At 39.1% G+C, this 22,477-nt stretch overlaps 1 protein-coding gene across 3 annotated transcripts in view; it reads left to right on the forward strand.

Annotated features, from left to right (window-relative positions):
- The first annotated feature begins 612 nt into the window (after window positions 1–612).
- Window positions 613–22,477, forward strand: part of LOC141798859 (IQ motif and SEC7 domain-containing protein 1-like) — a 111,523-nt gene continuing 89,658 nt past the window's right edge. The window contains exons 1-2 of one of the 3 annotated variants that reach the window (XM_074680749.1): window positions 613–1,374; window positions 17,391–17,420. In XM_074680749.1, coding sequence (XP_074536850.1) covers window positions 1,115–1,374; window positions 17,391–17,420 — 290 coding nt within the window. In that variant the 5' untranslated portion in view covers window positions 613–1,114. The remainder of the gene's footprint in view (window positions 1,375–17,390; window positions 17,421–22,477) is intronic. The other 2 variants (XM_074680744.1, XM_074680745.1) reach the window with 2 other exon arrangements.

The raw sequence follows: 22,477 nt of genomic DNA on the forward strand, positions 1-22,477 counted from the left end.
TATTTCAAGCGCATCAAGACCTTGCCTCAACAAGACAAGTTAATATGATGCAAGTCTTACTAAAATATGTAAAATAATTGTTCTAGTGTGTTCTTCTTTAAAACTTTCTATTTTCTAGGTCTACTTTCGAAATCTCATGAAAGTTTTCTGAAAGATTTAATAACAGTAGTCACACTGGCTTCAGGTTTACAGCCCTATCTTAAAGTTTTAGTCCCAGAGGAGGCCAGATGGGAATGAGATGGTCACCCATGAAACTTAAAGATTCTTGATATCACAGTGCAGTATATTCTAGGGCACCCATGGGACAGTGCTTGTTTAAATGTGCACCATCAGCTCTGCCATACATACCTCTAAAGTTGTAAGTCATTCAGGGTCAACATTCCGCTCATAGAAGTGCAGATAACATGGCAACACACTGCCAGCTTAGTAAAACAGATCTGCAGACAAGCTGCCGCACCTACAGCCATGAACACAGGCAAAACTTTAACATCAACACAATATGCAGTGCTCTGTGTGCAAGGTGTTGTCAGACAGAAGAGGGTGCAGCAGCCACTGGAGTAACTGGATCAAGATTTTCCGCGTTGGCATAAGGAAGATAGAAAACATGCACCGACAAACTCCCGCTCTCCCACAGCAGCTGCTAAGAAAGCCATTACTGCGCTCAATGCGACCTGCAGATTCATAAAACTTGAAAGCCCCGCCCACCTGACAGCCAGCGTCTGTTTACGAAAAGTCACGGGAACAGCATGGAGAGAAAGGTGCACGGCACAAAATGTCATTCCGTGCTGCCAACTGGAGGAACAGCCAGACTTCACGGGGAGCCAGCCACGACCGTCACAATGTAGTCCTTCACGTTTGTTTGACTGAGATTTGGGTGCTTTTTGACATCTGCATCACAACGTGAAGCTTTGAGTGCAGTGGGACTACTTAATGCGCGTACCAGGAGTATTTCACATTCTGAATTTTCACACACGCCGACTTAAAACAATGGCGAGGCGTAAAAGGCGCAACCTACAGATTTGTTGCGCTTAAACCCCGCCTGGACGACTGAGATCCATCTCCCGGGCTTCTGCGTTACAACAAGGGGAAAGGGGGAAAAGGTACTCGGGGCGACATGGAAAGCCCCACCGAGAACCCTACCAGGGCTGTGGAATATTTGACGGAGCTAAACAAGATCATTGAGACCCAGCAGGAGTTGCTGGAGAGGCAAAGGGGAAGGATAGAGGAGCTGGAGCAGCAAGTGTCCGACTTGTGCACGGAGAACGCCTGTCTGAAGGAGGAGTACCAGCGGCACCTGGCAACCTGCAGGCTGCTGCAGGGGAGCAACAGCCTGGTTACTCTGGGAGCTATAAAGGAACACATTGCAAATGAAAAGTAAGAGAAAACATTGTTAATTGTTTCATTAAAGTCAGCTACTCCTGAACAATCCTTCCATGAATATTTAAAGTTAGAAATTGCGCCAGATTATTGAGGAATCAGTAGTTCAACACTGCCACACAGTGATCCGCAGTTGCAACAAGGCTACATCAGCATCAGATGCTCTCCTTTTACAGTACTGGTATCTGCTGATGGAAAATGAGACCTTGAATTACATAAGGCACGGTTATTGAGGGGAGTTTTTCTAACCATATCTGGAAATATGCAAGGAAGGATTTGCCAAAAGCACCCAGCATGTCTGGAAGTGTTGATAGATAAAGGAGAAGAAAATCAATATCCAATCCAGGAGTTTGGTTTCCTTCTCTTTTACTTTTGGTTAAACAAATCCCAGTGGGAACATTTGAAGTATTTAAAAGTCCAATTCAGATGCTATTCTGTATAATCCATCATAATTCTTTTGCATCTGATAACTTAATCTGCTTTGTCATCACTGTTTGTGTCATTCTGTCTGCTAGAGTCAGAAATGTAACTTGCATTTTTTACTTCTCAGTTATGTCAAAACAGGATTTCATGTGTATTGATGAACACATTAATCCACATTATGGAGACAATCCCAATCGCCTTGAGGTGAAAAAAGAAAAGGCACACTCTTGGGATGGATGCATTATGCAATAATGTTTTAGGCTTGGCCCTTCCTGCAGGCAGTGGGTTAATCCCTGCAGAGTAGAGCAGGTATAGGGCAGATGTAGTGGAGCATTATATCAGGAGACCTTGATAGTCAGACCCGCTGTCAGGATTACTCTTCCTATTAAAGTTCACACTCTGTTAGCTGTATCTCCAAAATGCCTCAGTGTGCAGACATTTAACTCAGCATCTGACAGGCAGAAGGATCATGTGATCATACTTGACCTTTGTGTCCAGGTTGGTGTTGGTGTCGCAGAGATCAGTGGCAGCAAATCAATACTGATGACTCATGGACTGTATGTCTTTGCTGGCTGATAAAACCAGACTTGTGAGATTAGGACACCCTGTAACACTGACCTTTAGTGCGCCCCCCTGGATAAATCTCTCCCAGGCTCTATGGGGGAGTATTGGGTCTGATTTCCCTGGAAATTCTCTCCATCTCCATATCTCATTTTGTCCTGTCACAGTGTCTGAACACTATTTCAGTCCAGCCCTGGTCGACGGGCAGAGTTTAGAGCAAAGCCTGTGATTGTGCCGTGGAACCTGATGGAAGATGACAGCTGTTAATGATGTGAAGTGTGGTTTATGGAGGATACAGGATTTACAGTGTCTTTGAACCACAGCGAGAGGTTCAGAGAATGTCTCAGTTGTAAGCAGGACTGATTCATAGATACAAAAAAGGTCGGTGCTAATATAATTGAGAAAATGGCATTTAAATAGTGTCCACGTTCACTTTTTGCCTCCTGCCAGAGTCAGGGACACAGTGCCTTCCAGAGCAGCTCAGACGCCCTCTCTTGGGTTTTCTAGCTTGACTCTTGGTTCTCCTCAGGGATTTTAAGAAATTCCCAGGCTGGAGATATTCTTTGATTCTGCCTTTGAACGTAAACTTCCAAAGGGAGGTCGGAGCCTGTGCTGTAATGCTTTATTGCACTTTAAGACATCATCATGAGGCAGGACTTGAAGTAAAAACTCATTATTTTGAGCCATGCCTGCAGCAGGGCTCTCTGGCTGGCACGGTCTGTTAGTGGCTTTCTTTATCCAGCACTTTAGTCTGAACTTAATGTCTAAAAAATATCTTTATGTGCACAAGACTACAGTGCTAGTCTTATAAACAGCAGCATGTTAGCTTAGCCAAGTTGCTAACAGTCAGCCCAAAGCTCTGCTGTGCCTTCATGCTCAAGACTACTGAGACTAAATTACACATCAAAAACAAATGTTTAAAAAGTTATGAGAATAATCAATACTTTTGTGGTTCAAGTTTCAGTTATCTCAAATTAATCTGTAGAGAAGCAGCGATCAGTCTGTCTGTATCCTTTTTTTGTCCCTTTTGTTGCTAGCTAAAGCCAATGGATGCTGGCTAGCATGGTGGAAAACCACTCTTCACCTACGTCTTTTCAAACACACCCTAACACCCTTAAAATTCCTTCCTTCCTTCTTTTTTTTAAAATGTCAGTCAGGGACTAAAACACCTGACAGTTGATGTTAACTTTGAACCCAAAAGAAACTTTGAAGGAAGAAAAAATAGCTCACATGCCACAACATTATTAGCAAACCTAACATGCTAATTTTATTTTACCAGGGAGCACTCCAGCTCTGTCCTTTCTAATATAAGAGATGTGACATATACTGCTTCCAGGGACATGGCAATTATTTATTTATCATGACAACTTTGTTTGACAATAATTCAGGAATGTGGACACTCAGTGTTTGAGCTGGCACGCCTGTCCTTCCCTCCTTCCACCCTGCTGGTTGTCATTCCAGCTATGTGACCAGGATCTGACCTAAACCCAGTGTACGGAAACAGATGGAAGCAGATACATAAAAAATAGAGTTTGCCAGCTAGTGGGATGAAATATGGATTAAAATATATGAGTCCTCCTTTCCCTCAAAACAAGTTACACATTAAAGCATAAAATATGATGTCTGCTTCAAGACTTTAATATTTTAGGAATTATGCACATTTTCTCTGTAGTCAAAAGTTTGGTGAACGCATTGTTGCCGCCACCATGTTTCTGTGCACTGAATATGGGGCTTCAGCAAAGATCAAATTTCCACATACAAGATTTCTTAATGAAGTCATTAAAGGAAGACTAAGTGTTAGGTATGAATGTGCAAGTTTGGTTGACAAATCAAAGATCATCAGAGTTAGTTACAGCAGATTACCAGTTGGTTGAATGAACTAATAATGTTTTCATTATTGTAGGCCCAAAATGCTGGGCACAGCTCCCTCACTAGCCCAGATTTGGCTCTGGTTAATAGCTATAGCCACAATGCTATAATGCCGTGTTACCCAGATGAAAACAAACACAGGTGATGGATTTATAGTGGTCGACAAAGGCAGACAACCTGCAAAGGCCTGAATGTGGAAAAAGGTGCTTCAAATACAACAATTGAGACTTGCTACAAATACAGAAATGATGCAAAGCAAAAAACAAACAAAAAAATCCCAAATAACTGAAAATGAACTACAAAAGATATAACTGCAAATCAATTTTTTATACGGTAGCTGATAGGTGTCAGACTTTAGGAAAAAAGCAAATGGAACAGTAGGAGTGTTGTGAAAGTAAGTCGAACATTGTTTCCTTTTTTAACTGTAGCGATGATAAATATTGCTCATGATGCTTATATTTCTATTATATTTACCGGTAATGTGTCATCTTGTATTTAGCTTTAAGAATCAGTCTTGCCATAACGTTGGCATTTAAGTTTTATTTTCCATAGCTTAAGTTAAAAAAGAAAACAATATTTGACTTACTTTCACAACTTTCTGTGTCTGTTGGGATGACCATCCACAAAAACCACAAAAGTTGACCTCTCTCCTCCTTTGTGGCTATACTTCTGTTGTAGTTTTCCATTTTCATTTGTGTTGCTTTTGCATTCGTGATGCCCCGTTTGCATTTGCCTTGTAGCTTTTACAAACTGTCACACACCTACCTACCACTGTACTTTTAACCTGAAATACTGTAAGGGGCGATAAGTGACCCAGCTTTTTTATTGATGGGTCAGAAAAGAGTCAAGAAAACTTTTGCTCTGATGAGAAAGTGGCGTAGTTTAATAGCTGGGTATAGTGTGAAATCCTGCCTGAACTGGCAGTTGGCACTGCTACGTATGTTGGTGATATCTGAAGAAAGCCTAACTTTGACTGTTATTTTTTAAGATATTTGATTCCATTCAGACCAAGGAAAGTCTTTAAGAAAAATCTAGATTCCTGGTTGTTGAAAAAAAAAATCTTAAACCCTTTTTTACTTAAAAAATTAAACCTTATGGGATCATGGAGAGAAGACGCTGTAAAGTCAAATTTTGTTTTTTTTCTCTGCATGTTGTTCTGAGCCTTCAATGACCCTGCTTTACATTTATGCAAAATAATTTTCCTTCTCTTGTGTATGTTTACATCGTTGCTTCACTTGTTTGAATCTATGTTCTATTCTTGTTAAATGCAGGAAAGCAATCATGATATTTTAGGATTCATGTGCGGTTTTACTTTTCATCTTGATACAATTTAGAAACCCTTATCAGCTGACAGATTTAATCTCTCATGCCTTTTTTCATTAGTACTTTTAGAAAATAGTTGTTCTCTGTCTTTTCAGTTCATAGATGGTTTAAGATGTCACTATTAAGTGATTTCTTTAATAGAAAGATAGAAATGAAGGAAGAATGAAATAAATTCAGTGTGTTAAGTATAGTATTTTATTCCAAAATGAGTAAAAGATGAAAAAATGTCCTCCACTGAGTAAAACCTGTGTTCACTTATCTCGGGGTCACTCTGAATGAAGCCTTTTTTCCCCCTATATGTTGTTGGTACAGTTTCCCTCACACACTGCTCCAAAACAAAACACAGAGAGCAGGAAATGTGATGCATTACTGATAGTGGAACCTGTGCTGCCCAGTCAACAGATTTCTCACTGAATCCTGCTGAGTCGGCTCCTGGATAACACTGTCGGTCAGATTCCCAGGATGTGCAGCTTTTACTCTGGCGTTAGAGAACATCTCTGTGCGCACTGACCCTCATGTGGATCCATAAACTGCTTCACCTGAGCGAGTGAAACCTCCAGGAGCTGGTCGAGCAGAATCAGAGAAGAGAAGTTTTACTCTTTATTCACAGTTTGGAAGTTTAACTTTAAGGTCTCTGAACACAGATGGGTAGATGGTGAAAATTAGAAATCACACACAGATCAGGTTTCTTCTGTTCATGCTTACAGAGATGCCTGCTGAGTCAGCCCTTTCAGTCCAGCAGTATTTATGCTGACCACATGCAGTTCTCTCTTCTAATAGTGTGTTTTAAAGGCAGTCTACTGTAACTGCGCTCCCTTGAGCTCATTTAGGAATTGAATGACAGAAAACGCAAGATGGGGTTGCAAGCTTTTGCAACAGATCATTGATTAATGACATTTCACGGGTAGTTAAGTTTGACTTCAATGAATGCATGTGCAGCTTTTGAAGAGTCTGTGTGAGCTAGCTCAGTGTTTGATTTTATTAAACGTGGTGCATGATAAACTGGCACACATGTCGGTGGTCTGATGAGAGTGGTCTGTGATCCTGTGGGTTTTTCCTCTAGGGTTTGACATGTAACTATGTCCTTCCTGCTCTGTCATTTCTCTGTTATTGTCTTCCTTTACCCATATTTCATATTCAAACATTGTAGCAGGCCCAGATAGTCAACCAAGTGTAAACATTATTAAGGTTGTTGCCATCTGAGCAGGAGAGATAACTCTTGTCGTTTTCTGCACAGCCGTGTTTTAAGTTTTCTTTAATGCACTTAAACTGTTTCCAAACTTACTGTATCTATAAACCCAAAGCACTCTGGGAATTTGCTTCCCATTACACTATAAAAGACAGCCGGATATCCATTGCTTGCTGCAACAACTCAGGCATTACCACAGAAAATTGTATTCAGAGGAGCTTTATATCTCAAATAGGCACTAGATTTGAGTGTGATAGCTGCGGTGGCGGCTGTGTTTGTGGAGGCAGACATTTTATCAGGCAGTCATTTAAATTCTGTATGATTCCCTGTGGGAGAGGAAGCATAAGTAATCTTGTGTGATCAAATATTGATGAATTACGTGACAAATCATTGCAAACTCAAAGTCTCTCGCTGTTAATGCTCTAATGGAGCTAATATGACTGTTTGAATGGTGACGAATGAATGGCAGGACCTCTCAAGTGGTTGCATCTGTGCCAGATCTGAGGCCAGGATGTGAGCCAGAGACAAAAAAGTACATTTGAACTTACTCTTCCGAAGAGCAAACAGTACGCTGCTATTGAGTGTTGTTTGCATTGATTCTACATAGTACAGCTGCTACTTGACTGTAATTGCTGTGATGATGAGGTGCTGCAATCAGATGTTTTTGACCTGTTATTGCCTCCGTACGATTATGTAAATCAGAATTTTTGACAGAAGGAGATCTTTGCAAAAGCTTGTGTTGTTGTCAAAACAGTTTCATGTGGTATTTTTTTATACTTAAAAATAATGTAAAAAAAAAAAAATCCTCCAGCATATCAGGCTTTAATGAATGATGTAATGAAACACAATTAGAAAAATCATGTTCACCCTGAGTGGAAAGATTAATATGTTAAACTCAATATGGCAACTATTTATAGAATATTACAACAACAAAAAAAAGAAACCATGAAAAGTTAGATCTAACCAGATCAAAAAACCAAGTTGCATTCTCCTTGTCATATGAATAATAATAATTTTATTTTTCTCTTATTCTTGTTTTATTTTTGTTGCATTATATTTTATTTATTATTATTATTATTATTATTATTATTATTATTATTATTATTATTATTATTATTATTACTTAATTAGTTAATTAATTAAGTAATTATTGTTATTATGATTATTTTATTTTATTTTGTTATTGTTATTTTTCTTTAAGTTAATGCATGTGTGTATGTACAGTTGTGTTGTGTGTGTATTGGTGTATCCATATACGTAAATACATGTATATATGTGTGCAGAGTTATGTGTGTGTGTGGATGTGCCTTTATATCATACCATGAATGTGTGAGCGGATGCATATATTTATATCTTTTACTTATATTTGCATGGAACAAAGGAAAAAACCCCAATAAGTTCAGAGAAGTTTAAAAGAAAATAAATAATAATGCAAAAAAATAATTAAAAATGTCATGATAATACTTCAGCTAGAATGAAAAAAGCTAAAATCAGTTTTATAGGAATAACTGATTAGGTAAAATATATTTACTTTTTGGAAGAAATGTTTGTGCTTTTTAATATATGCATTTGTTCATTATAACTGCGGCAGTATTTTCCAGCACTTTAAGTACACCTCTGATAAGTATGGAAATAAACCATTGGGGTAGACAGTCAGTGGAGTTAATTAATACATACTGGGTTAATGACAAATGTTGTTTTTGACTTTGAATTTGGCCTCACGTTAGGTATTCCTCCAGACTTACTAATGCTTTTATATTGCTTGTTGTCTTGATGGCAGTGACTGTGTCTTGGCTTCCTTTACTGTAATTTGTGGCCTTAGAAAACCTCAGCTGCCCTAACTAAGTCCCCTGGATGGAGCCTGAAGGCTGCAGATTGGCAAGTTCATAAATAGGTCATCCCCAGCCAGCGTAACAGCTTTAGCATGTGTTTTGGGACCCTGTGGCGGGAAATAATAGCATGATGGAGAAAGCATTTTCTTGTGGCTGCCGGCGTCAACTCATTTACCCATGGATCTGCTGAACAATCAGTGTGCCAAACTGAATTTACGAGCACATGAACTCCATCTCTCCAGCTAAGCCCCCTCTAATGAAATACCCCTGCTAGATTAATGTCTACACGGGGATGATTTGCATTCAGACCTTCCTATAAATCTTAAGCAATGGCTGGACACTAGTTGCAACTTGCAGTCAAAATCAAATGCAGACTGCCTTCCTCTGTCCCTCCTTGTGTGGCTGCAGTCATTCTGGGAGGACGCCAGGTGCTGCTGAGCTCAGTTTCCCTCAATCAGGCCTATTAAGACAGAGTAAATGTAGGTTTGTGTCCTGATGCAGGTACTTGTAATACAAACTGTTTCCTTTATTTTGAAAGGGAAAAGGCCACACCAAGAGGAGAAGATACAGCTAAGTGATGGCCAAGCACCGCATTACATTTGAATCACCCTCAACTTTGAAATGCTGCCTTGTTGTGATTTAATAAGAGAAAGAAGGCACAGAAAAAATCTTGCAATTGAATCTTAGGAAATTCTAATGGCCTACTACTGGTATCTTATTACAGTATGTATGTGGAGATAATATGCGTCATCTGATGCATACGGCGTTTCTTATTTGTATTACCTGTTTTCACAAGAAAAACTTGAGCAATAGAAAAAACTACATTTTTGTGTGTGTGTGTGCTTCTAATCATGTTTGGGTTTTTATAAGACTTAATTCTACTCGAAGCTTTTTTAGTGCACACCCAAAAGTAGGTGTTCCATGTGATGCGCGCTACCACTGATTCTCTGCAGATGGTTTTAACATGCAACAACATGAAGCAGTTCCTCATAAAACATGGAGAGCATTGCTAGCTTGAAAACTTGCATGTACAATTTGTCTGGATCGAGGTCTCAGAAAATTAATTCAAGAAGCAGTTTTTTTTAAGGTAGACTGCATTTCTCAAACCCTGAAAAACTTGGGTGGATTTTTTGATCTTGAAGTTTTTCATTATTTAAGCAAATTCAAATAATACAAGACAGGCAGTATCTCAATGACATGAAAAAATATTAGCTAGCAGTTGTGATGCTTAGCTAAAGATACAAACTGTAAAACTTAATAAAATACAACTTTTGGTGCCTAATCAATACCAAGATACAACATTTCATAAATTTTGTGCTCTTCTGAGGAAGAGGTCATGTTTCTTGGGACATAGCCAGCCTTACTTTTCTCTTTTTTAGCTGTTATGCTAACTTAAGCTAGCTAGTTGCTTGCTTGGTTTGCCTTACTGATGCAGGGTGTTAGTGGGTCTGCTTTTTTAATTAGCTTTATAATACAGAGCTTTTTTTTTCTTGATATGCTTGACTTACTTCCTCATGTTGCATTACTTTAACAGGGTATGCAAATGGTTGTCTACATGATTGACTTAATCTAGAAGAAAGCGTATTTCAGTAATAAGTGATCATATGTTGAGACAACACACAACAACAAAAACCCAAACATAAGTGTTTTGTTTTCTTTTTTAACAGTTATAGTTATCTCAGTACTTCCCAAATACTCTGTAACTTACTTTTTTATTGAGTGTCATGATATTATTATGAAGCGTAACCCTTGTACTATGAGCTAGCTTGGCCTGCAAGTCTCTTTCCTTCCTGCTTCATCTTTTTAGAATTTGATCAACACTAAAGCAGCACACTTGCAGATGCCAAAGTAGAGCTTCTTGTTCATTCTTTATTTTCTTCACAGTTGAACCAATTATCCATCTTGCAGCTGTCAAAACCAGCTGATGCAGCAGCTGAATCGAAGGCAATTTGTAGCATAGTACCTGTGGAGAGCTGTTTGAAAGGCTGCCACTGGTTTTCTGCCAAGAGGGAGTGCAGTGTGTGTGTGTGCGTGTGTGTAAATGTGATAGTGTGTGTGGACCGCTGACAAGGTGGAGGCTGAGTCAACAGCTAAACACAGATGAGGAGGTACTGCTAACACTTCTTTTTGGTTATCAGCTAGATGTCAAACATGGACTTTCTTACTGATTGTGGTACGGAGTCATGAAAACAATATGCAGCCGTTGCTTACAGCACTATCTATGTAGTTTTGAGCTGATTCTTGTGTTTTGTCCTCCAACGTACATGACTTTGTAGATGCCTCTGTTTAATAAGCAGAGTGTGAAGCAGTTAAAGCACTTTCCATTTCGTCTTCTCATAGGCGTTGGAATATAATCTGAGCGTTTCCATTCTGGCTGCCAGTGTGTGCTACTGCTTGTGTTTTATGTAACCCTGGAGATTCAGAAGGCTGGTCTAAATCCATGCAATATGTTCAGGAATGCAGCCAGGGTGAAAGTGAGATTTGTTTTTTATCCATCTTTCTCTCTTTGCTCGGTCAGGTGCTTAGGAGAGTCAGAGTTGGAAGGAAAGGGTAGTCTACCTTTTCATCCAATGCCCGTCACATATCTGAGATATTATAGTCAGATGTTACTGAAATTGGACTTCAGATGTTTGATTGTATATTTGAAGCACTTGGACTGAATGGCACAAAAAGAACTGCATTCCCCATAAGCTTTTTGTAATGAAATAACAGACTATTATTTAGAGGTTTCAGCCCAAACTTTATCATCAGATCTCAGATCTATAACTTCACAGACAGATGGAACGTCTTCAAAAGGCTCATCAATAAAAGCACCGCTCCTGGCTTGACGATAATACTGATGAGCGACAGAGACAATATATCAAGTCTAACAGATCCAGCACCTCTGCTGCTGCATTTCCTTTGTCATTTTGTCTGAATAATAAATCAACTATTAGAGCAATGCCAGATAGGTAGATGGTGAAAAATGAAAGTCGGGAGACAGAAGCAGGTGTAGTGTTTTAAATATGTGCAGGTGTGTGTAAAAGTGTGTGTTTAGTACTGTAACCCTTCCTATATGAAAGGGCAGACAGCCTGCGGGGGTCACACACCACTACCTCCTGAGAGAAACATAATTTGACAGCAGCAGGAGAAGCAAACCACTACAGAGGACTGGACCGACTCATTAGATCTGCTTAGCCAGACACATTTCTGCCTGCAATTAGCTGCTGATTAATACAGATCATTTAGGTCTCTGTAATAGGAATGCCACAAGTGTGTCGCGCACGAGGAAGCTCAACACATGATGAATGTCCTTCATTTATGCACTGAACTGAGAAAAAGGCTAAAACCGTGCAACCGGGTCCCATTTTAAGAGAATGAATAAAATCTACATGAAATAGTGAAATATTGCAGCAGGCGTCATCTTGCATTCATTTTTTTTGTGAAACAATCTTGTAAACAATAATTGTGAAACTGCATTAAAGATTGAAAACCTTCACAGCTGCCTCTGTGAAACCTGTCCAGTGATTGAGCTGTTCCAGCTGACCACTGATTCAGGTCATTGATCTCTTTATGACAATGTCGCGATTGAATGCCACCAAATGGAAACAGCTCCTGCACCGTTTTCTGCAGAAAGTTTTGCAAATTCAGTCTGACTTCAGACGTGATTTATTCTTTTCCATCACAGCTTGAAGGGGTGTTTGTTCACTTAAGCTTGAAGCATTTCATGGCTGTCACGGTTTCCCAAGGATGACACAGTATATTCAGCATAAAGCCAATAACTGTTTGGGTAACTTTGGAAATAACTCTCGTTTAAGCGGTTCAGTTAAGGACTCTGTGAAGTTCATAATAGAATTCCTGCTGTTAGCTTCCTCAAGCATGGTAAGAGATGAAGTTAGGACTGCATGTCCTGATTTTTCAAGTTGAAGGTTGGGGGGGAATAGCAGAACGGATGGCGAAATAAAAAGAGAAGGACATAAAACAGTGAAGTTGTGTAATCTCAAGCACACACACCTTTAAAACGTGTACAACATGTCATCAATCACACACCTTGGACAACCTTGTAATTACCCTCAAATTTCTTCTGAATTCAGAAAAGGAAATAGACATTTCTTTTATTGCCTTAGTGCTCTGCTTCTCCTCTTATTGCAGTTATAAGGGTGGTAATGTGATGAAGTGCTAGAAGCTGTTTCTTCAAGGCTTAACCCTACTCTGTATTTTACAGCAAGAAAAGAAGAAAAAAACAAATAATGGGTTTATAATTACATTGGGGCTGCCTTTTGATAAGAGGCAAGAAAAGTAAAACAGCTTTAGGGGAAAGTGCCTGAGACTCTATGATACATGGTGGGGCTGTATTTGAAAGTACAGAAATTAAAAAAGCCTACAAATATTAAAAAAGAAAGGAAACTGGATTTGTGGATCATTGGAGCTGTGAAACAGTTTGTGGTGCTCCAGTTTTTTTTTTTACCAACCCAAGCAGGGAGCTACAATTAAAGTAGCACATTCGTGCTTTTTTGCAGCCGTGTCCAGTTGCACTTACTCTTGCAGAAAGCTAGATTGATAAACTTAGTCAGCATTTTTTCTCGCTGGGTGTGCCCTCTGTCCATTTCCTCTCTCACAACAGGAAACAGACTGTTCTCCTTGTTGCGACACTGAGCCAAAAAGGGCATGCATACACACCATCCATATGTGCATGCCAGGAACACACACAGGCATTGTTGCACTGAGTTAAAGGGCAGGTTAAAAGACAGTGACATAACAAAAGAAGACAGTGTAAGATTTAGTTTGGGTATCAGCTGGATTGATGTCTTAATTCTGCCACCGGAGGTTTCACTTCTCTCCGGGCCACAATGGAGGAAACCAATCTTCCAGCTTGTGAAGGTCTTCCTGTGGAATGATACCTCCTGTGGGATTTGGCGTTTCATGCATTATTTAAAAGTCTTTGGAATGCACCTGAATTAACCTCAGTCGCCAGTGTATCTGTGCAGTGCAGAAGAAAAAAACTGTTAAAGTTGCTTTCCAAATGAGACATATCACTTAGATAAGGCAGTAAAATGTGGAATCCATTCCCCTCATGACACGCCGAATGATCTTTGTCTAGACTGCAAGAAACAAACTGCTTCAAAAAAGGCAGTAAAAGTCTCTAGACTGCACGCACAATTTAGTAATACCTTATCACCCTACCCCTCCATTCATTTTACTTTACAAAAGTTACAACAAAAGTTTAGCAACTGACACCAAATGAAATCAGCACAACTTCTTGTGCTTCAGCTTTTTGTATTCATACTGCAACTCATGCAAATTGCAGTAGAAGGGAATTACAATTTCATGACAAGGAGAAGATAAATAAAAGTTTAGTGTGCCTCTGTCGCAGCTTTGACTTAATAAGCCAGTGGCTCCAAAATCGAGGGCATAAAGTGACGATTTTCAGCTTGAATAATAATGATGGATGGCACCTCATACTGTGCAGCAAGCACTGTGAAGCAGAGCAGTCTCTCAAAAAGCACTTTAATTTGAAACTTTCAGAATCAGGGTTGTTCAATGGTTAATGTAGGAGTTTGTGTAAGGAAAAATAAGTAGAGTTGGAATAGTAGCACTTGGAATAGTCTTAGTTGTAGGGTAGAAATAGGAGTAAGAATGGGGATGTTTGTAGGTAGACGTGTATTTCACTCAACATTTAAAGTCACCTTGCTAGTAGCACAAGCGCTAATCATATTATTAATCTTTTAAATTTATGTGTCCTTTTAATCACTCTGGGACTGAAATGCTGGTTAGATCCTGTATCAAAGCTGTCAGCTGGATGGCACCTCATACTAATGTCAGTTGTCATAATCCAGCACTACCTGGATTTAAACAGTCACAGATGGCATTGTGCATCATGCTTGTGAAAATGACCCAAATTATAGCTGACTATTGTTAATGTTACTTTTTGGTAAAACAAAAAATTGTTTTATAATTTTAGTATAACACATTTCAGGGTTAGAATTCGATGAGTTGATACTCTTTCCTGCTCCTTTTCGTTCATGTCAACTGAGAAACTAGGAAAGTGATTGTCTTGTTTTGTGTTATAAATCATCATCTACGTGAACAAGTTAAGCCATTAATAAATTAATCCATCCATTCATTCACTCTTCGTCCCAAGCTGCACTCCAAGTGCCCAAAGCCAGTGACATTCAAGCCAAGGTTCACCCTCGTTTTGTAAAAATCTTTATCTGTCCAGAGTTTCATTTTACTTTGGTTGTGTCTTCCTTCCTGTGTGCTACAATGGCTTCTTCCATTCATGATCAACGTGCAAAGTAACTTGTGCACTGGGCTCGCTGTGATTGGTTGATGTAACCATGTTTACTCTCCACCCAGAAACATCCCAATGAAACCAAAACATCAACATACAGGCTGAGGAGGGGGTTGAGGCAGACACAGACACTGACACACGTACATAGGGGCCCAGTGATGATTAAGCAGGATTATTCCTGTAAAAGCTGACATTTTATTCCTTTAGAAAAATCTTGCAGACTCTATTTTTAATATTGATAGAGGCACTGGGTTGATAAAGACACAAAATTTGAATATACTTTGTGTCTTATGCAGATTGGTATGAAGTGACTTTATTACCTATTTTTGTGGTTTTGTCTAGTATTACATGAAAGTGTTCAAGCCAGCGTGGATGCTACAGTCGTAATAAAGTTTGAAACATGTTGAAAAATACTTGCTGTGTTTAAGTCTTTATTTTGATTACAATTCATGGGCTAAATTGTGTATCTGTGATGCCGTTAGATAATGCAGTGTTGTGTTATTTTGCTTAATAGAGCAATGACATTGCGTTAGTCGGTTAGTAAAAGCACTATTCTGAGGTCATTTGGACTAAATTACAGTTCAATTTGTGGATATAGATTATGTTAACTCATAAATTCTAAAAATCTAAAATACATAATTTCAAGGATTTTATTGAACATGTGCAGTTTCAAAGGGCCAAAGTAGAATTGTATATTTACAAAATAAGAAAGCAGTGTTTGGAGTAGAGGTAGTAATAGGAGGAGGAGGATCAGAAATAAAAGGGAGGGGTTGAGGTGGAGTAAACGAGTCATAAAGGTAGAGTTTGCAGATAAAGTTGTAGTCGTAGCATTTGCATCTGTGGTAGTTTGTTGTGACCTTTCTGCGGGACAGGAGCGGGACAGAGGAGCTGTCCAGGGTGCTGACCACTTCTTCCTCACTCTGCTTCGCTCTGCTGGTTTTCTGTTTGCATGGCTGGGTGGTGCAGCAGTTTATTTGACAGATAATCTTTCAGCAAAAGATTTGTGAAATATAGTTTTGATTTTATAATTTTTTTCAGTGAGGCATTATAAACACAGAAATCAATGGTTTCAGTAATTGCCACTAGATCTGGACTGCAGCGTGTGTTGGTGTTTGTGTGTGTGTGAATGAATCTCATCCTTCCTTAGCTTTATATTGACCCAGCTCAAGTTTTCAGCTTCATTCCACAGTCATAATGGGGCTTGCACTAATGAAAACAGCAGCGGTATCAAGCTTGCTCTGTGCTTTATGGAATAATTAAAGGATGCTGGGAAGTCTTTGCCAATATGCCGCGCTATCTGAAGCAGATGTTTAAGTAATAGAGGAGATTCAGCAGGAGAGGAAAAAGGTGCACAGCTATTAAAGTAGAAATAAAACGAGTCGAGAAAAATAAGTGACAATAAAGGACGGGCTAAATCAGTCATTAGAGAACTGGTTCCAGCATTACACAATCGAGTAACTCATTATTTCTTCAAGTAAGCCCAGCATAGGGTGAACGGTACACACCTTTTAAAGAATCAGCTCTGCAGCTACAGCTCCTAATGTTCTTTTAATGTCACTCACTACTGTTATTTAAACATAAATGCCTCATTGTTTTCTACATGTGAAAAGTGAAACGAGGCAACGAGGAGACTCATAAATTTGCCCTGATGCAGCCAAGCGTTGGCTTTATTGCCCCCTCAGTGGTAGAGTTCACTGACAGGGCTACATTTTATTTCCGTGGTAGGAATTCTACTTTCCTTGCTGTTGCAATGCGGTTTACTGCACCGTATTTCTTAAAGTAGCAATGAAATGTCATGACTGAAATGGAGAGCTCAGAGTGTAGGAGTAAGGACGAAATAATGTATACAGCTTCAGGAAAGTAAGGAGGGTGGAAGAGTTGTCCTGAAATACATCTGCAAAATATCCATTCAAACACTTGACTTGTCCTTGTGACAAAGTCAGGGCTGTTTTTTTGAAAGCAAATATCATTAAAAACACCTTCGTCCTTGCCAGCGTACACAAAGAGTTTAAAGTAGAGTTTTATGAGTTTTTATTACTGCCAGTTTCAGCAGTTCAAACTTTTCTGAGATGTGTTTTGTGGCTTGGTATATAAGTCCAGAAACTACTGCAGAAGTTTATCCCTTTTGGTAACAATAATTCAACTGAAAAAAAAAACCTTACAAGCTGTGTGGAAAACTTTAACTTTACTGTGACTGTTCATCTCCGAAAGAAGAGGAGACGCTGAAACTTCAGCTCAACCTTGATTGAAGCATAAATCTGACGCTGTTGTTATCTGCAAAGGCAACATCTAGAACCTGCTCCACACAGATTCATTAGTCGACAACTTGTTTAAATGCCAGATTAATCCCAAGTCAGAAGTGTTGCACCACCACCTTTGTCTCCTGGGTATCAAAACCTGGCTGCTGTAATGCGGTTGCTGAATCAAGTGTTGGTGGTCAGCGAGGCGTTTTGTAACTCTGCATGTCATTATCTACCTTAACTTTCTTACTGCAGCACTCTAGTCTCTGCCTGAGTTAATTAAATTTTATTTCTTTGTCTTCTAGGTCTGAGTTGGACCCTTCCAGGATGGTCAGGTGTGTCCAGATATACAGCTTTTAAACACTGTGCTCCATTTTCATTTATGTTCGTCTGCATATTCTCATTACAGTCCCTTTTTTGTGGGGAGGAGAAAAGTAGAGATAGACCGATATGGATTTTTCTGGGCGGATACAGATACCGATTATTTGTAGTCAAGGAGGCCGATAACCGATAATTGAAGCCAATATTTATTTGCAGTCAAAGTGCAAATATTGGTGTCAAAATTTTGAACAATACAAACTCCAACACTTAACTTTATTCAAATACCTTTAAGCATGAGTTTATTAAACAACTTAACTTTAACTTATAAGGTTAAATGAAAACTTAAAAAAAAAAACAGCTAAAGTTTTCTACAGTAAATAAAGTTTTCCATAATTTCAATGTAACTGCAATAACTGTAATTTCTGCACTGCTGATTGGCTGTTACCCTAGCTATGGCTCTGCTTGTAACCTATCAGATGGTACTGTGGATGGGATAGTGCTGGGGACTGAGTAGTGACTGCAGACAGCAGCGCAGCTGCATCAGAGCTACAACAACGCAGTTTTAAATTTTTTTCTTATTGGCCGTCGTATTAAAAAAAAAGGCCGATACCGATATGCCTCAAAATGCCAAATATTGGCCTGATAATCGGCCCGGCCGATAATCGGTCTATCCCTAGAAAAAAGTGTTGGAAAAGTGCTTTCACTGCTAAAAACTGAAATCCAAGCAAGTGTTTTCATCTTATTTTTGGTAAAAATGGTCTTATTGTATTTGATATGAGCCGCTTTCAACTGACAAATCCAGAAACATGTCCTATTTCAAGATATTAAAAGACAGTAACGAGGTCTGAATTGCTTGAAACAAGTTAAAACAATCTACCAATGGGGTAAGAAAAATATATTTGTCAAGTTTGTTGAAATTAGAATAATGCCTTAATACCAAAAATTGTTTCTCTTACCCCATTGGCAGATTTTTTTTTACTTGTTTCAAATAACTTAACATCAATAACTTAACATTTGTAGCATAAATCCTGGGTATTTTTTGCAGTGTTGACAAAGATATGTTGTTCCAGTGTATAAAAATATATAATGTAGCACCATGTATCTAGTCATAGTAAGTGCTTTTTCTCAGTTTGAAGCATTGGAACAGCCTGGTATGGTGCTTTATTGCTGTTTGTGGATATTACAGTGTGCGGAAAATGATGAGATTTTATGTCAAGTGCAGCACAAAGTCACTTTCCCCTGTTGTTAGCTTGTTCGCTGGGTGAACTCTAGTGGCTGGAGATTTGTAGGGGTGTCTCTGCAGAGTTAAGATGTGGGCTGATTTAAACTGTAATGTGAATCCATCACTGCTGTGAGCGCAGTTTAGAAATATGGCTCGCATGTAGAGAGTAAATGGGCTTCTCTGGCCGGTAAACACACTCCTTATCTGCCGCTTCTCTCTTTAGGGATGCTTCACTGTGGGATCCAAACAGCCTCTTCCTCTGTGTATTAAGGACCTGTTTGTGTCCAGACTAGCTGAGCGTGGTGGAGCCTGTCCCGTGCTTTAGTTAAAAAAATATAGGCCATGTCTGTTTCTTTCTTTTAGTGCTTGACTTGGCTCCCTGAGCAGCTTTTTTTATTGCTCCACATGTCTTATCACATACTTTGAGTGAATCTGGAGGGCACCAGCCTCCAGATGTGTGCCAGTCTTTGTATTTAGACTGTAAATATGTGCTTTAGGGTTTGGGAAAATAAGTTATGCAGAAGTGTTCATGCATTTAAAGACACAGCCGGATAAAAATGTATGAATGTCAAATATTTTGCAATGTTTTGAGAAAGTTTGGTCTCGGAAAACCAAAGCAAAGGATGGTTCAGTTAATGGAGACTGTTCTCAGTTGCAAACTTTGCCTCAGGCTATATTGGCAGAGAAAGATACATTTATTTATTTTTTTTAAAAAGCAACTCACCATGTTTCACTTTGGAACCTTTTTTGTTTTCCACCGCTCTATAAAATGTCACATTGCACAATCAGATGAATGCCTTGTTTACTGTGAACTAAATCTACCTGCAGGTACAAGTGAAGAAACATGAGCCTCAGTTTCACTGCCAGCACTGCCATCACTCTTACTCTGCAGCTTTTATGATTCATATTTGCAACTTGGCATCAAAAAAGACGTGGAAAACAAACTCTTCAACAACTTTTTTTTGCAAATGTACTCAGGCAGTGCAATGAGGCTGACACATACAGTATCATACAGACATGATAGTTCAATTTGCTATCAATAGCAAGTCATGAAATAGCTGACATAGTGAGGAAAATAAAAAACCTTTGTTTCCTGGTTGAAATATCTATGTTTGTATATCTCACAGCCTTGTCTCTTGCTAATGGTTCAATCTAAAAACATAGCTGCGAGAATGAAGAAGAAAGCTCCAGAGGAACACAATCCCATCTCACCAAATCGATGCTTTGATGTGTTTGGAAACCTCCCCAACAGCGGCAGCCTTCTGCAAGCTGTTCCTGGTTGTGAATTTGGCCACAATCACAAGAATTTATTAATGCAAAACAGGCGTGCCAAGGCTGTTATTTCACTGCTGCTGTGCATCAGCTAACCTTCAGTCCTTTAATGCAGCAGCACATTTAAAACCATGCAGCATGTTTGTATCTGCATGTATCTGTATGATTATAAATATGACTCTTGCACAGGTTTGAAGAATAGACACATTATGAGAGTGATCTGTGAGCAGCTCATCTCCCAGTCTGTCAGGTGCAGTTTGTTACTGTGTCGTAATGTTAAGTTTCTTTGTCACATTTATAACAAGTTAACGAGGCTGGTCTTGTGCTGGACTGGCAGTAACTGTAAAACAGTTTGAGTGACAGTATAACAAGAACATTTAAACAGGCCTGAAAAGTGATTAAATTAATCCATAAATGAATCAAATCTGAAAGTAGTTCATTAACACTTTACTGGACATACAAGGAGTGAATGACTGTTTAAAGGGTAAAAATCACATATTTCAACAAAATTAGGGATTTTAGTTTCCCCTAATCAACTTCTCTAGTGTCCAAATAGTCATAAGGAAATCTCTATCCATGTGTTCGTTGAGCTTTACTCTCTAGTTGGGATTCTTTAAGGTTATTGTGCTTCATAAGGTATAAATATACACCTGTCTTCTCTTAAAAATTCCAAGAGTATATAAATAGAATAATATCAAAAGTGTCAACTACAAAAAATGTCAACCAGAGACAACAGCTTGGCCATAAATCTCCAGTCAGTCTCCACCTCCACAGGGTCCAGTAGGGCTGGACGATTTTAAGAAAAGATTGAATTGCGATTTTTCTGGCAGATATTGTGATTTCAATTCGATTCACGATTTTCTTCAAATCAAGCTTTGGGATATTCACATGTAGGGCTGAGCAATTTTAGGAAAAGATCTAATTTTTCTGGCAGATATTGCAATTCACGATTTTTTAATCCTCAATAGTGATGATAAATAATCTGTTTTCATCAACTTCTACTCCTCTACTCCTCTTCTACTTCTACTCTACAAATTTGTAAAACAGAATGTGTATAATTCCTGACACAACAGATCCTGAGTCAGTCAGGAAAGCTGCAAAAAAATTGCTGCTTTGGCGATCTCAAAATTGCATTGTCTAAAATTGCGATTTCGATCTGAAAACGATAAATTGTTCAGCCCTAGGGTCCAGGATCGCACCAGGCGTCCTCACCATCTCACGCTCCTGTATCCTGTCCACTCATAGCAGATGAATTCTTTCCAATGTGGCGTTGATGTCCAGCGTTAGCTTTTTAGCCATGTCTGACTAGCAAGATGCTACTCTTCCCTTCGTGATCCCCTCTTGTGCTGGGTTAGCATGGCTAGCTCATATATCTTATTGGAGATAGATCTTGCATTCCCCATAACGATGGGTGGGAGGACAGGTTGATGTTGTCTCATCCGCACCTCCTCACCTCAACCTGCAGAGAACATTGGGCCTAGCACCGGTTAGCTTCAACATGCTACAGACTACCAACATCTGAAATCTTGTGTGTAAACAATGCAAACATAGTTGCATGTAGGATCTCCAGACACACACACAAACAAAAAAGTAAAAAATACTACTGCAGACCTAACCAGTTTGGTGTCAAATGAGTAATACAAGTAATGACAAGTAATGACTTCAACATAAAGCTTTAAAGATTCAACCCAGAATGTTGTGCTAATAGAGAAATGAGAAAACAGAATGAAACCTGTTTTTTAGACCTTACAGTAATCATGTTTAATTTTGTTGAATGGGTATGTATGTGGTTTTTGGTGCTTCGGCAGTCAGCCTCCAATGGACACTTGAGGAACTGCAGTTCTAACACTATGCTTCATGGTTAAAGACCAGAAGTTGCTACTTGATATCTACAGTTAATGTGTCAGTTTTCTTCAACTGTATGAATAATATCCAGAGTATACCATATACTGTATAAAACATGGATGCCGTCCCCGCAGCATCATCCATCTGTTCCCGATACCGTGAAATGAAGCCAATCCGCGGACACAGCAACATTGGTTATGAGCTTTGAGCTTCCTTTAGCACAGCTACAGACGCTAGTCACACGAGCTGATCTGTGTCTCTGATTGGACAATCAAATGATCCTAATAACTTCTAAACTGCCGAGTTAGAAAAAAATTCACCCATCATACAGTGTGTGCCGATAGTGAAATCAGCAGTTCAGACCCAAGCTGTGTTTTGAACCAAGCTGTAAATATGCTGTTTTAATGCTGTAAAAGTGTGACTTCTACTCTTTTTGCAGCCAGCGTCAAGCGGATCCTCAATGAACAGCAACTTTGAGCACTTTCGCATAGGCTTCATTTTTACAAACCTGATGTTGCCCCTTGAGTAATACTAAAAATACAAATGCAAATGTCAAAGTTTTTTCGAGTAAATAGAAACCAAACTTTTTAAACTGAAAACAAGACATGAACTAGTTTGGGAATTTTCAGTAGTTTCCATTTGTCAAAAATTGGGATCTAGCAGCCTAACACTACCTATTGTAGTCTTTAGATCAAGCTTTATTTTCCTCTTACCTCTAGTAGAGATATCAGT

This window comes from Halichoeres trimaculatus, unplaced genomic scaffold, assembly GCF_033239565.1.
Source record: "Halichoeres trimaculatus isolate MK-OKI-2021-1 unplaced genomic scaffold, fHalTri1.1 fHalTri1_scaffold_11, whole genome shotgun sequence".
NCBI lineage: Eukaryota > Metazoa > Chordata > Actinopteri > Labriformes > Labridae > Halichoeres > Halichoeres trimaculatus.